At 39.7% G+C, this 16,597-nt stretch overlaps 1 protein-coding gene across 1 annotated transcript; it reads left to right on the top strand.

The window, feature by feature from the left end:
• The first annotated feature begins 1,851 nt into the window (after window positions 1-1,851).
• Window positions 1,852-8,909, top strand: RAG1 (recombination activating 1). The gene is made up of 2 exons (XM_064714728.1): window positions 1,852-1,941; window positions 5,761-8,909. Exons 1-2 carry the CDS (start codon window positions 1,932-1,934, stop codon window positions 8,907-8,909), a joined length of 3,159 nt encoding a protein of 1,052 aa, XP_064570798.1. The 5' UTR covers window positions 1,852-1,931.
• The last annotated feature ends 7,688 nt before the right edge of the window (window positions 8,910-16,597 follow it).

The following is a 16,597-nucleotide window of genomic DNA, read 5'->3' as shown; positions in this document are numbered from 1 at the left end:
ATTTTAACTGAGAATTTAAGGAATTTATCTGGAGCTTTTATTCCAAGAAAAAATGAATTCTTTTATTCAGAAGGGTTTCCAAATCTGTAAGGCCTAGGCCCATAATCACGTATTAATTTCCATGCTGTAACAGAAAGAAATGCAAAAATGCTTTTCTCCACTCGGTGGTGCCAGCTGCACAGGAAAAACATTTTCCAGTAGTGGCTTTGTGCAACTCAAACTGTTCAGCAATTGTGCTCTTATGGACACAAAACACGCCCAAAGCTGTAGCAATTTGAGATCAATTAAAATCTTTAGCTGCCTGCTCCATCCCTATGAGACAATATTTTTCCAAGGTGATTTCCTGTGTACTTGGAAGAAAAGCAGTTGACTAGGCTTATGTATGCTGATGTTGTTCCTTTGATAAGGAAGCTGATGCCTGTGCAGGGGGTTTTGCACGGGAGCTCAGGCTCCTGGGGGGACGGGACAGGCAGCCAGCCACCCGAGTGAAGTTTTGAATAAGCATCCCAGAGGGAGAGATCTGCTAAACTTCTCAAAGAGCCTCAAATTCCTCAATCCTAACAATGCACATTGTCAGGGAACTGTGCCTGCCATTTCAAGATAAGAGAGGAAATCAGTCTGTGACTGCAGAGAGTGATTTTGATTGATATCTGGCATTGCAGCTCGACCTGGTATTTTTTTTAAAGGTCTCTCCAAGTGCTAGGGAGTGAATAGTAAAATAGGTAGGTTGTTTGGAAGTTCAGGCAAAGCAGCAGCATAGTGAGCTCAGGCCCTAGTCATCTAATGTTCTCAGATGTCCAGAAATGCCTCAGCCATGACATCCTTGTCCCACACTGCCTTGGCCTGGAATGACATCTAGGGCTTCTGTTCTACTTTAACCTGACATTCAGATGTTTCTGATTGGATTTATTTCATATTAGGGTTTTGTGTATGTAAGAATCTGAGTAAGGATATCAACATTTGTCCCTAAACCCTTTTACTTTCTCCATGCATTGCATAACCCATAAACACTTTGTTTCCTTTCTCCATACATTACTTGCTTCAGCATGAATCTTTACACTGGTTTGCAGGTGCTGTTGGCCTCTCATGTGGCACAAAGACTCAGGACTAAACACTTCTCCAAGACATCATTTAACAAGAATAGCTTGAGTCAGAGTGGCTGCACAAGGACCTGGAGGTGCTGGTTGACAGCTCAAAATGAGCCAGCAGGTGGCCAAGAAGGCCAGTGGTATCCTGGCCTGAGTCAGCAGTAGTGTGGCCAGCAGGACCAGGACAGGGATTGTTGCTCTGTGCTGGGCACTGGTGAGGCTGCCCCTTGAATCCTGTGTTCGGTTTTGGACCTCTCACTACAGGAAAGACATGGCTGGGGCAATGAGACTCGTGAAGGGTCTAGAAAACAGGTCTTATAAGGAGCAGCTGATGCAGCTGGGGTTGTTTAGCTTGCAGAAAAGGAGGCTCAGGGGAGACCTTATTCCTCTCTCCAACTGCCTTTCTTTCAAGGACTTTGTACCAAGGTGGGCTTGGGCTATTTCCCAAGTAACAAATGACAGGACAAGAGGAAATGGCCTCAAGTTGCACCAGGAGAGGTTTAGATTGGATATTAGGAAAAAGTTATTCACCAAAAGGGTTGAAGAGTACTGGAACAGGTTAGCAACAGAAGTTGTTGAGTCACCATCCCAAGGGGATATTTAAACACATGCAGATGTGTCACTTAGGGAAAAGATTTAGTGGTGGACTCAGCCGTGTTAGGTTAGTGGTTAGACCTGATGATCTTAAGAACCTTTTCCAGCCTAGAGGCTTCTGTGATTCTAGGAACTAAAAGTGTTGTAAGATCAGAGTAGATAAAAGAGTGTGAGTCCTCTCACCTATTTTAGCTATAGCAAATATCAAATATTACAACTTTTGCTGATTTTTCTTCTGGCTGACATCAGATGCTGTCAGGTAAGAGATGCATTAACTGGGAGATCCTGAGCCACAATGTGGCCTCCCTCAGCCACCTTCTCCGGGAAAAATGTGCAAATCAGAAATGAATTTTGAATCCTGCAGGATCATAAAGTCTCTGGAAAAAGGGAGATGCCTGGGTGTTTATGTAGTTTTTCTGCTATTGCAAATTCCTACTTCTGGAGTGTGAACTTACATTCATGTTTGAAAGGACCTGATGGATCACTAGAATTTTTGCACAATGTTGTGTGTGGAGTCTGAAACCTTTCAGAGTGCTGTTATAGGACAGCATCTTTCCACTTTGAGTCAGTTTTTGAGATAGTTACTTTGTGGAAACTAAGCATAGGTTTTCTTCTTGGGCTTTCAGGAAAAACTCTACTGGCCACTGTTTGTGGTCACCTCTGGCCCATACCTGGTGTAATACCTGCCAGTTAATCAATAAGTGTGTAACTAATACCTGCCAGTTAATCAATAAGTATGTAACTAATCAATATCAAGACCCCAGATACATATTACTAAAGAAGTAATATCCATGAAAAATAAATGCTGGTATCAGAAGCACAGACATTTTGTGGTCCCTGTTGTCATTCACCCAAACTTCAGAAGGTTGGCTGGGGAAGCGAGACATTGGCCTTCAATTAAATAGCTTTGATGTGGAACACCAGGGTGACCAAGACTAGGTTCTCCTCTCAGAGAGTTAACAGTGAAGAAACCAGTTATGAAACTATAAAGAAGAAAGCTAAATGCAAACTTTGTGTTAAAAAACAGTGCAGGTGCTCCTCAGAGAAAGTCTGCATACTTATCTCAGAGCCCAGGAGTCTCACACGAGACGACCTTGTTTATATGAATTTTGTGGTTAAGCCTCATAAATTGCCAGGTGCCACCTGGATTTGAGAGTTCTGTATTGTGTTCAGTTCAAATGAACTGTGGTTAGCAGCAGTGTTGTACAGGGAACTCAGAGGGAGAAGGATAAGTGAGATAAACAGCACTGCAGTGTCTTTAAAAAGCAGAGGGAGCACAGAAAGAGTGAGAGCACACATGAGAGACAGCAAACAAGTCTGACATTTGGAGCAAACTGGGCAGGCACAGCAGCAGCTCTACAAACTGACAGCGAGCTGAAGGTAGGCTAGCAGTATTAATGAGAGCATCCCACATGCTTGTAGGACATCCCAGTGTTGGTTCCTTGTCCTGGTTTAATGGGCAGGTCAGTGATTTTATATCTGCTTCCTCACTCCAGAGGTTATTCTGTTCATTTTGGTGAGCCTTTTTATAAAGCAAAGTCTTCCTTGATGTGAAGAAAAGTATTGCAATCTTGCTTGTCTTCAGAAATGTATGAAATATTGTGATCTGGCGGAAAACAGGGATTTCTTTTCCCTTGTCAAGAAAAAAAGGTGGTACTGAACACAGCTGTTTGAGTTGATTAAATAACCATGGCTGGAGATTTGTGCCTGGGGTTCCCTCTGTAAGAATCTGAGTGGGGTAGGCAAGGTGAAAAAAGCATGACCCCCAACTAAAATAACAGAACACAGGCACATTTTGAGTAGCAGGAAATGTTCCTAGCACTGGGAAAATTTCTTGCTCTCCTAAGAGAGCTGCTGTAATCTCCACTGCCTGGGAGCTAGACAATTCAAAAGCATTTGATGAGTAGTCTGTTGGCAACAATTAACCACTGCAGAAGGTGAAGGTCTGGTAACCTGAGAGGGCATCTTTGTCATTCATTTCTTCCAGGACATGTTCAATGAAAGAGGAAAAGAAAAAACTGCTTGAACTTTCCTGTAGCATGGGTAAACCCTGTCAGATTAATTTGAGCTGGTGATTAGTAGCAAGAGTCAGGTTATGGCTTTGGAGATGAGTATGACACTGCAGTGGCACTTACTCAAAGGGTCAGAAGAGCAGAGAAAGTATTAAATATTTTGCATTAAATGTGCGCTGTGCTAGCTGTTTCTTTACAATGACTTTGATGTCATCCTGAAGAGGCATTACTCATGGTTTAAGAGATTCTGAAAGTGCTGCTGGTGATGGTGAAATTGCACAAAATTGCATAGGGTTTTATGCAGAAGAGAAGGATCTGTGGGCAGTATAGGGCAACTAGGTATTCAATTACTCTGCAGGTGGCAGGAACACAGAACTATTCAGGGGAAATGGGTTACTGCTCAGAGCATAAATTTCACCAAGTCTGTCACAAGATGCAGGCAAGAGAGTGAGACAGTAGTAATGCTCTGATTACATCTGTGCACAGCTGCACCTCACAGATCTGTGAACAGCAGAATACAAGCATGCTCCTTGCCAGGCTGGATCAGCAATGGGCAGCAGGGGACTGCAGTGCAGACAGATATTTAGGAGTACAGCAGCTGGACAGAGCAATGTGGGCAGATGGGGACAGTGGTATGGGCAGCTTGCTCTCGGTGGGATGGAGTGGAGAGAAGCTGGGATGAAAACAAACCTAAACTTTAGTTGCCAAGCCTAATGAATGATTTTAAAGTAAAATTCAGCTCTTCGGGAAGGAGATAATAAGACTGGTTTGTTATTCTGGATGTGGAACTTAATTAATTCATACAGTCCTTTCCCAACAGACTGTGAAGGGCTGTACTGAAATGAGACTTTATAGAAAGGTTATAGATGAAATAATCCCAGAAACACTGGGTATCATCACTTTGAACCATGACTTGGATGTATTACCTAATGAAGGACAGCCTCTGAAAAGACACCAAACTGAGATTTCTAACAAGTTATGTGGATTACTAAGTGATGATAAGATCAATAAAAGAAATCACAGCTATGTAATTTCTAGTTCTAGTGCATTGTCTCAAGGTACAGTCTTCCACATTTTCAGTACTCACACCAAGCAGAGAGTAAAACCAAAATAGGTCAGAAAACATAACTGAATTTTCTCTATACTGTTTATTTACCTTGTGCACTTCTCATAGCCAGGTAATGAAAGATAGGTTAGTCACTCTTCTTGTTTCTATATAATTTTATTTTCTGGGTCTGATGCAGTAGCAAAAAGTTTCTGTGTTTGAGGTGAAAGTCTTGCATTTGTTTTTATACACGCCATATTTCCATGGAAACCACATTGATATTACTTTTGGCTGCACCTCTATGAAAGCTAAAATTAGTGTCAAATTTACACAGACATTTTTCAGATTTCCAGTACCAGTAACCCTTACAAAGAGATCTCAGCAAGGTACTTAAATGAATGACTAATATACAATGTATAAATATTCTCCCAGGATCAAATCTGAAGCCAGTATGCATTGCTGTATCCCCTTTGAATTCAGGGAATTGTAGTGCTTTGCATCAACAGAGGACAGAGTCCTCCTGCTTTAATGGAACTACTCATTAAGCATACACTAAAGTACCTTACAAAACTGAGGCCTGAATAAAGTCTAGGCTGGGATTGAGTGGTATGTGCTGCTCTGCCCATTTGCAATGCTGTGTATGAAACACTTCTGACCAGATTCAGAAATAAAAAGGAACATGAGAGCAGTGGGTTTGCTGATTTAGATAATCTAGCATGAACACACAAAATTCTGCCTTTCAGACATCAGTTGAGTCCAGTTTCACATTAAAAGAATCACCAACTTTTAGAATGTAATGCTGTTGTCTATAGTAGCTTTACTTATGGTAAGCTCCATCAAGCAAAAGAAGGACGGGGCAGATTTAGATGTTTACTACTTCATGTAAGGTGCACAGGTGAGCAAATAGACATGTGATGCCTCAGGATCCAAGTCAAAATAAATCTGGGAATTCATCTCATATATTGAGTGGACAGCCTTTTAATTTGGAAATTAAGCTAACTTATATATTTCTATTTCTCAGGTGACCTGGTTTCTGTGAGACTGCAGATGTCAGTAGCATCACAAATGGACCTACCTGAAGAACTTCAGCATACATACACAAAATTTTCTGAATGGAAATTCAAGCTCTTTAAATTGCGATCATTTGAAAAAACAGCCTCTGATGACAGCAAGCACATACACAAAGATCATGCAGAAGAGGCTGTTTCTTCAAATAAAGAAATCATCCTGCATGAAGGAGAAGCAGTGCCAAGAGGAGAAAAGATGGAGTTAACGGGCAATAGGCAGGGCCTTGAGGAAGATGCCCATGCCATGGAAACACAAGACAATAGAGCTCATCAGAACAATCTGAAGCAACTCTGCCGCATCTGTGGGGTTTCGTTTAAAACTGATTGTTCCAAGAGAACTTACCCAGTGCATGGGCCAGTGGATGATGAAACTCTTTGGCTTCTGAGAAAGAAAGAAAAAACAGCAACCTCTTGGCCAGATCTTATTGCTAAGGTTTTCAAGATTGATGTGCGAGGGGATGTTGACACTATCCATCCCACTCGATTTTGTCACAACTGTTGGAGTATTATACATAGAAAATTCAGTAATACTCTATGTGAAGTGTATTTTCCTAGGAACAGCACAATGGAGTGGCAGCCCCATTCCCCAAACTGTGATGTCTGCCACACTACCAGACGAGGAGTCAAGAGAAAAAGCCAGCCCCCAAGCGTGCAACGTGGCAAACGTGTCAAAACCACTGGGGAACGTGCTCAGCTAAACAGAGGTGTAAAGAACCAACATCTCAAACAAGCACAGATAAACAACAAAAATTTAATGAAAGAGATTGTCAATTGCAAGGATATACATCTCAGCACCAAGCTGCTTGTAGTTGATTACCCAGTAGATTTCATTAAATCCATTTCTTGCCAGATTTGTGATCATATTTTGGCAGATCCAGTGGAAACAACATGCAGACACTTGTTTTGCAGAACTTGCATCCTTAAATGTATCAGGGTTATGGGCAGCTATTGCCCCTCCTGCTGGTATCCTTGCTTTCCTACTGATCTGGTAACACCAGTGAAATCCTTCCTGAACATCCTTGATAATCTGAGTATAAGATGCCCTGTAAAGGAATGTGATGAAGAGATCTCACATGGAAAATATGGCCAACACCTTTCTGGCCACAAGGAGATGAAAGAAGGAGAGCTCTATAGCTACATCAATAAAGGTGGCCGACCGAGGCAGCACCTCCTGTCTTTGACAAGGAGAGCTCAGAAACATCGTCTGAGGGAGCTGAAACGTCAAGTAAAGGCTTTTGCTGAGAAAGAAGAGGGTGGTGATATAAAGGCTGTATGCATGACTTTGTTCCTGCTAGCTCTGAGAGCAAAAAATGAACACAAACAAGCAGATGAACTGGAGGCTATAATGCAAGGGAGGGGATCTGGACTTCATCCTGCTGTCTGTCTGGCCATCCGAATCAACACGTTTCTCAGCTGTAGTCAGTATCATAAAATGTACAGAACAGTAAAAGCTGTCACTGGCAGGCAGATCTTCCAGCCTTTGCATGCTCTTCGCACTGCTGAGAAAGCCCTCCTACCGGGTTATCACCCATTTGAGTGGAAACCTCCCCTGAAAAATGTATCCACTAACACAGAAGTGGGAATTATAGATGGACTATCAGGACTGCCACTCTCAATTGATGATTACCCAGTAGACACAATTGCAAAGAGATTCCGATACGATGCGGCCTTGGTTTGTGCCTTAAAGGACATGGAGGAAGAGATCTTGGAAGGCATGAAAGCAAAAAACCTGGATGACTATTTGAATGGCCCCTTCACTGTGGTAGTAAAAGAGTCCTGTGATGGAATGGGAGATGTCAGTGAGAAGCATGGAAGTGGGCCTGCTGTCCCAGAGAAGGCTGTTCGCTTTTCCTTCACAGTCATGAACATTTCTATAGCACATGGGAATGAAAGCAAGAGGATCTTTGAGGAAGTAAAGCCCAATTCAGAGTTGTGCTGTAAGCCCTTGTGCCTTATGCTGGCTGATGAATCAGATCATGAAACCCTGACAGCAATCCTGAGCCCCCTCATAGCAGAAAGAGAGGCTATGAAAAACAGTGAACTGCTGCTTGAAATGGGAGGCATCCTGAGAACATTTAGATTTGTCTTTAGGGGTACAGGATATGATGAGAAACTCTTGCGGGAAGTGGAAGGGCTGGAGGCCTCAGGTTCCACTTATATTTGTACCCTGTGTGATGCAACACGCCTGGAGGCATCCCAGAATCTGGTCTTCCACTCCATAACCAGGAGCCATGCTGAAAATCTGGAGCGATATGAAATATGGAGGTCCAACCCCTACCACGAGTCTGTAGATGAGCTCCGTGACAGAGTGAAGGGTGTTTCAGCCAAACCTTTTATTGAGACTGTTCCCTCCATAGATGCATTGCACTGCGACATTGGCAATGCAACAGAATTCTACAGGATCTTCCAGATGGAGATTGGTGAACTGTACAAGAATCCTGATGTGTCTAAAGAGGAGAGGAAGAGGTGGCAGTTGACTCTTGACAAACACCTCAGGAAGAAGATGAACTTGAAGCCTATGCTGAAGATGAGTGGAAATTTTGCTAGAAAGCTCATGTCCAAAGAGACTGTAGAGGCAGTATGTGAATTAATTAAGTGTGAGGAAAGGCATGAAGCCCTAAAAGAACTAATGGACCTTTATCTGAAGATGAAGCCAGTGTGGCGATCCTCATGCCCTGCCAAGGAGTGCCCAGAACTGCTGTGCCAGTATAGCTTCAATTCACAGCGTTTTGCAGAGCTCTTATCTACAAAGTTCAAGTACAGATATGAGGGCAAGATTACAAATTATTTCCACAAAACGCTTGCTCATGTTCCTGAAATCATTGAAAGAGATGGGTCCATTGGGGCCTGGGCAAGTGAAGGAAATGAGTCTGGAAACAAACTGTTTAGGAGGTTCCGAAAAATGAATGCCAGGCAGTCCAAGGTCTATGAGATGGAGGATGTCTTGAAGCACCACTGGCTATATACCTCCAAGTACCTCCAGAAGTTCATGAATGCTCATAAAACATTAAAAAGCCAGAACTTCACCATTGATTCAGAGGGTAGTTTAGGTGATTCTTTGCCACTGGAGGTGTTGGAAAACAATGATTCAGCAGAACTCTAAATGTACAGCACCTTTGGTGTTGGGTTTGTGATGGTGTCTCCCTGCAAGGAATCAGATTCTTCTTTGAACCTGCAGACGTACAGAGAAGTCTGAGATTTACACTCCCTCTTAAGGTGCTGAGAGGAGTTCATTTAATAAAATGTGTGTGTTGGGCATCTCCAAGAGGCAATGCACTGGTGCATTTACCAGTTGTTATATGAGATGAAAGCAGAAAAAAATCACAAAGAAGGGTCTTTGTTTTGTTCTGGTCATATTGTTTCTAAGGGACAAAATCAAAGTTAACAAGGTTTTATAGCAAGTTTTAGCTGGGAGGGAATATGATTGTGGAAAGTTGTGACAGTTGCTGCAAAGGAGCATTGCTGTTTCTTTGCATCCTGTTGAATATTTTGCTGTTTACTTTTTAAGAGGGCTTAATTATTTTCTTGATGGTTCTTTGGGTTTTATAAGTAAAGATTCATCAGTGAGACAGTTGGATAATTGTTTTGGATAAAGTTCAGTTATTTTTGTAGAAAATACTTACTAAAAATGCAAACTTTGATGTCACATACTCTAGAAATATTATTATTTATATACATATATATTGTAGTATTGCTTAGGAGCAGATGATGGTATCATCATGCTAATTTACTATATGAAGATATAGGAAAGGTAGCTGAAGTTTTTAAAAGATATTTTTATCATAGCTTGTTTACTCTGAAAGGCAAACTTGTGCTCCTAAATCAGGATTTACAGTACCTTGTGGTTATCTCATTATATAAAGTACATTCAAGCTCTGCTGTGTAGCTTGTTGTTTCATGAGCATTTTAGACTTCTATGGTAACTTCAGTATATAGTACAATTTGCATGTGTACAGTTTTATTGAATGAATTCCTGGCCTCACTGAAGTCACCAGTAAATCCTCATTAATACCACCAGTAGGTGCACGTTTTCACCAGGTGACTTTAGTCACAGCAGTCCCATTTCTCAGGAGATGGTTATTACCTTGATCAGATACATGCCAGCAGGGTATTTCCCTGACTGCTGCTGCTGTACTCTGCCTGTATCTGATACCAAACTTTTTCTCACTGCCTCATTTTCCAAATCTGTAAAAGAGGGATAATTATTAACCTCAAAGATAGCTGCTTACACGACTAGTTAAAAAGCAATAAACTCCCTTGAAACTTCTGCATGCCATTTTTTTCACTATTACAGCAGTGTTTAGTTGGTATTTGTCTTTCTGAAGTGATATTTAGTATATTCATAATTAATAAAATTATGACTTTAATTCACTGACATGTTCATGAAACATACTCAAGTATCTGAAATGCCTCCAAATCATCCAGCCTTTCAGATCTGCATCTGTGGCTAGGGTGTGACTGTGTTTGCAGTAATGTTTCTGAAACAAGGTTAAATGCGGAAACAATCAAAGCACGGATCTAAAAGAATTCACTTTTTTTTTTTCATTTTGATGTGGCAGAAGTTGGTTTCTGAGTGTAAGTGAACAATGAATTTAAAAGAATTAATAGTCTGCAGTTTGTTTTGTAGTATCTCGTTCATGGTGTTTATCTTTAAGGATCTGGCATTTACCATTTATGGACAATTAAAAAATAGAATTAGGAGAATTAATTATGCCTTTCTTTTGGTTTCAACTAATTAAATCACTATTTTTAAAATAGTCTAATTTAGGATTTTAGTTTAACATTATTTCTTTAAACAGAGTTTAACACAATGTCAAAATGTGCAGTTGGAAAGAGTCTTTTTTCTAAGCAGTCATGAGGGCTACAGAATTTTCTGTATGATGTATCATTTATATCTGCACTTCCTGAGTGTTCATTTCTGGATTAATTTTTTTTAAATTTCTTTGAAAACAAGTATTTCCTATATAGCATAAAAATAGTTTTGCATAACTATAAATGCACACCACAAATAGACCTGTTTCCTAGGGAGTATAAACAGCACGTATAAAGAACATTCTCTAGCAGTTATAGTTTTGCAGATATAGTTTTCATATTTGGTCAGCATATATTTAATTATACAAATAGTTGCACACTTTATTTTTTCTCTGTATGTATATTTGGGACAGCTGTTTTACCTTGTTTTGTATCTTTGAGTTTGCTTGAATGAATTAGGGGTTTGTTTAACAATCTTGACTCATCTCATGGTGATCTTCATTCCACTTAAGTGGTATATACATTTTTCATTGCCTTTTGCACAGGAGTGAATTTGAAGTAATGCAAATTCATCCATGGTAATGCATTGTTACTGATATGAATTTGTGGCATGGAGTGAGGGACCAAACTTTGTTAATTTTGCACATTTTATTTCAGTGACTCTAACTGAAACATGGTCAAATTCCAAATTCAGTTTAACAGACTGCTGATACAACAGCAAGTGATTGGTCTCACTGTCTGTGAAAGGGCTAAGTTTGATCCTTGCACACATGGTTTCTTAAGACAAGCCTTACATCCTGGGGTAACTCATCAAAGTGAACAAAATGTGAGTGGGGACAGAGGAATGCAGTGCCATGTGGCAATACTCTTTTGTGAGATATTTTAAGCTATAAAGTCACATTCCACTCTCTACCAGCTCTGGGCAGGATAACTGATACAGAGAAGTACTATTTTTTTTCCTTTTCTGTTTTTTCAGACTTGAATCTAGTTTAATCTTCTATTTTCCTATTGCTGACATCTTTCTGTAAATCAGCTGAGAATTTTGAGCTCATTAGAACAAACACTTAAAGGGTAGGTACCTGAAAGTGAAGATTTTGTAAACAGAGCTGAAATAATGATGCTGCATGCACCCAGCCATGCACTGGAAGGCCAACAAATCCTGACTGCAGGAAGGTGCAGCATATGGTTATGCTGTTGTCAAGCCTTCTGACTTTGAAGAGGCTTTAGAAATATGGAGAGACTTCTATTCATGGTACTCTTTCAAACCTTCACATTCTGTTTTTTACTGGTACAAATCCTTCAGTAATTACAGTAAATAATTACCACCTTGTTCTGAAGTTGTATCAACTGTAGTTTTCATACAACCACATTATGTAACTTGTTTTACTTGGTTTTGTTTGGTTTTGCTCTCTTCCAGGGTTTGGTATTGTGAATTGCCATGTTATAAATGATAAGAACTATTAGAAGCCACAATTCTGCTACCACATGTTTTTCTTCCTCACAGGAATAATTATATTGTCTTTACACAAATTAGCTTTGATTTTTAATCAGGTAGCTCAGAAACAAACTTCAGATATTTACAAGATCTTAATTTCTGACTACACTGAGTTATTTGCTTTGTTTCACTACATGGCTTTATAATTTTACTTTTTCTTACTGTATTACAGTTTCTTATTTCATTAAACCACTTTAAAATAAAAGCCTTATAAATATTTAAGTTTCTGACTTTTTATTTCTTACAGTTTTTCAATGATGCACATAATTTCCTAGTGGTAGTCTTAGTTTTCATTTAAATTGTGGAAGCTTTTCAGTTAGGGTGTTCTAATACCCAGAGGCAGCTGTAATTCCAGCCGTCTTCTGGAAGTCACTAATTTAACACAAATGAAGATTACTCTGTGAATCTCAGCAGTCCTTTCAGCACCCTTCCTCACAGGCAGCTTTTTGACAGTTAAATAAGCTGATATAAAACCAGTTTTATTTAGTCTGTAAATGTCTTTTGGTTAATTTACAAATACCATCCCAGATTTTATGTAAAATCAGCCTTGCACTTTTATCATCATGCTAATACATTAAGTATCTTCTGCATCAAAGTTTGGCTCCTCATTAGAGGTTAAGCTGTAAAGATTAGTTCCAATCTACCACTATTTGTAGCTTAGCTTTATTCTACTTCAGAAAAATCTTTCTTTTTTTCCTTACAATGATATCTACAGGTTAAGAGATTTATGTGACCCAACTGGTTTGAATGGAACCAATGATGAGCAAATTAAGCTACATGATTTCCTGTGTAATCAGACAACCAGAGATCTAATATCTGTACTTTATATCACCAACTTAGCTTTTCCATCTGGCCTCAAGTAAAAAAATTGTTGGATAGAAAAAATCAGAGCCCATATAAAGCAAAAACCTAAGCCTCAGACAGTTTTCTGGTAAATGAGGATGATGTAACTCCTTAACTCCTAAATCTGTAATAACTGACTGAATTTTACTTGCCATGTGCTCCTGTGGAGATAAGATGAAGAATAATGAGGTCTGTCACACCTCCTCAGAGTGCTGCTTTAGGGGGCTGAATATGGTGTGATGGTCAACATCTGGCCAGCTGCAGCTACTAAGTGTTTCCTTAAGTATCTAAGGAGCTTTTGTACCTTTTTCATCAAGCTTAATATTGTCCATGATACAAAAAGAAACATTAGAGACAATTTAATTAGCAGCTTTTCTAGCAGCATCAGGAGACAGGTCAAGAGGTGCATTTTTAATACTCCTCCTCCGGAGATGGGCATTCTGAGCAAGTGGACAAGTAACCACCATCTCTACAAATGCATCCTGCACATCTGTGGAATGGCCAGAGCCCAGTTCTTCCTGTACGTGTTTATGTATTGAGAAACTGCAGAGTTTATGAGGTTATTCTTTTGCCTTTTTTCCAAAGCAAAAATGTGCTCCATGGTGCCACAGTTTTCAATGTAGAGACAACAAACTGGAGTTTGATTTTCAAAGGCTCAAGCCTTTCCCAAAAGTTAGTCATGTTTGAAATGGAATAGGGTAGGAAATAAAATACAGAGGGAACTGAAGCCACCAATCATGAAAAAGAAGTAAGCCAGTCCTTCTGTCTTTATTACATAGGGTTCAGCAGTAAATAACAAATTCCTTTTCAATCTGAATTCAATATTTTCCTTCTGCTTTTGGCTCCCACTTGCATTATTTCCACTCCTTTCAAAGGTCCATTGGTGCAATGAGTCACTCTGAACGACAACACATGCTTTAGTGCTACGAGTAAAGTTTGTGCTGTGCTTTTCCTGTAAATTAATCAGGTACTTCAAGGTCCAAGCACCTTTCAATAGCAGTAAAATCCATATATTCTTCTCATAGAAGCTGATAATAGCAATACAGTGTTACTAAAATGTGTCTGGGAATCATGATGCTGCTTACTGTGGTTACAAAACACACAGGTCAATTGGATGCAGATACAATAGAGATTTACTTCTGCACTTAAATCTACTTCATCTTATCTGTTAATTCTAACCTGCCTGAGCAAGAAACATCTTGTATTGATTAGCTGGTTTTGAAGACAATGAATGCTTTTGGAGTACCTGGCTCAGGAAATTAGGTGCTTTCTGCAGTCTTGAGTGCTATGTCAAGTGTCTTCTTCACAGGCTGAAGTTTGTGTATCTCTTTATGTTCAAGTCCTTTCAAATATTTTCTGTTTTACTTACAACTTCTTTCTCCTGCAGTAGCTACAGCCTCTGAGATGTGATTTAATGCTGCTGGTACAGCCTTTCACTGTGAAGCTGGGACATGCTTTAACCAAGCAATTTTCCCCTCCTACTCAAATAAACCATACATTTAAAAAAAACCAGCTCAAATACACGGTACACTTATGCTATGGGCCCAGCGAGGTATAACATAAAGTCTGACTGTGAATTGCTTTTTTCATAGCCACAGTGTTAAGTAAGGAACAACAGCTCAGGTAAGAACCACAATGTGTGCTTGTGCTCCCAGGGATTCAGGGAGTCACTGCAGCTGCAGGAGTCAGTTCTGGAAATTCAGAGTTGCTCCCAGCATGCTGCAACCACACCACCAGTGCCTGAGCCACAAGGCTTTATCTCAGGCCACATGTCACTTCTGCTAGGCCAGCGTTGAGCTTTCCCATCACAAAATATTTCCATTTTTTTTATTTGTCTGCACTAGCAGACAAATTTGTCATACAGTGTGCTGTCCAAGGAACTTAAGGTAATGACAGTAACTGAGAGAGGTAACAGGCAAAAACTCAGACTGGGTATTGCCAGGGAACTCAATAATTATAGGTAGCCCAGCAATTGTGGGGATCCCTTTGTTGCTGCAAAACGGCAAAGTGGCAAGGGGGGAGGTTTTTTGTGTGAGTATATTGCCCCTTTTTGTTTGTGTTGAGATGATGTGGCTTTAATGTAGGTGTGGATTTTTTTGGTTGATGTAAACAAGTGCATGATGAAGATATCTTTTAATGACAATTCAGCTCTCTAAGACCTATGACTAACCTTCAAAAGGGGACATTGACTATTTAATTTCATCAGTTTGAAGGGACTTTGCATGATATTAACTTACTCTTTAGAAAAACATATAGCACTACATACTCTGAGCTTACATAAACTAACATAACAAAGGAAAAGGGAAGATGGTATTGAAATCCATGAATTTATACCCATATACAGTCTGTAGAGAGGGCAGTCAGGGTGATATACTTCCCCTTCAGAAGCTCAATCCAAACTTTAAGGTCCCTCAGCACATGAAAAGTTTGTAAAAGAAAACTTTGTACAGTTGCCCTTTACTCTTCTTTGCTGTTCACTTGGGGTGCTAAGGTTTTAAGGGGAGTACTGTGCAGACAAGTCTTGTGTTGACAGGAATTCTGTGCTCCACACACTGCTTTGTAAAGGAGTGGCTGCTCAGGGTCTGCACATAGTGATCAAATAGCTGACAGCTGCTCCTGTTTTTCTTTTTTATTCAGGGATCCAGCATGAGAGTTGGACTGTGAATACTGAGCTATTATTGTTGGCTCACAAATGTTGAGCTGCTGGTATTGATTTTCTGAAAAGCTGTTTAGAGCAGAAACAAAAATAAAAAATAACGTCAAGAATGATGAGGCTTCACAAACAGCCAATAAAAGAATCCACAAAAATCTTAGTAAACTCTAGGGCTATTCAACCTTGACACTGTCCTTTCCAATCTGAGTCCAATCTTCTCCTCATGTTTTGAGAAGCCAACTGCATTTGTTTCTACCCTCACAATGCTCCACTGGCTCAATGAATCCCTCTGAGCTACAGTTTGCACTTCTAAGCTTTCACACTCTACACAGTCACCCTGGGAAAGCTGAGAAAGAAATGGGCAGTGAAGGACTTGGAGTCCTGGATAAAAGTCCTGCTCATCAGAAGGAATTTTTTCTGAAGTCAATGGGAGCTCACAGCATGGGGTGGCTGTCAAGCTAGATCCCTCATCAGGCCTTGTATGGACCTCCCAAGCATATTTGCTGTCCTTTTGTAAACTTCAGTATTTACAGCATTTGATTTACCCATGAATACATGAAAAAAACCACAGTAATTTTCATTATAAACTTTATTATCTTACTAAATTTTAAAAAATACAAACATAAAGAGCAGTTGATGAACACAGTAGTTTAAAAAAAGCAATTTAATTTTTACTGTTGGATGATATTCCTCAACAGTAGCCAAAACTGACATATAATCATTCCATAACTCTAAAAATAAAAAATTAATTATCCAGAATTAAATGCTTCATATGTAAGCCTTCCATAATGGAAGTCCCTGAAGAAAACTGACCCTCAGTATCTGAATATTTCATTATTTCTGACACAAGAGACTTAAAACCACTACTTTTGTTTAAAACCAGAATAATTAGTCTCATTTTATTTCATTACACCAACATAAAACTAGAGTAATGCAGCTATAAATTAGGTCAAATATTTCTAGAACTACTGACTAAGATAAAAAATTTAAATGGGCAATATAATGTTCTTAAGGGACAGATGGTAACAGCACTGACTACATGGGACAA

Source organism: Zonotrichia leucophrys, chromosome 5 (assembly GCF_028769735.1).
Source record: "Zonotrichia leucophrys gambelii isolate GWCS_2022_RI chromosome 5, RI_Zleu_2.0, whole genome shotgun sequence".
Taxonomy (NCBI): Eukaryota; Metazoa; Chordata; class Aves; order Passeriformes; family Passerellidae; genus Zonotrichia; species Zonotrichia leucophrys.
This window is presented reverse-complemented; position numbering and strand designations above follow the sequence as displayed.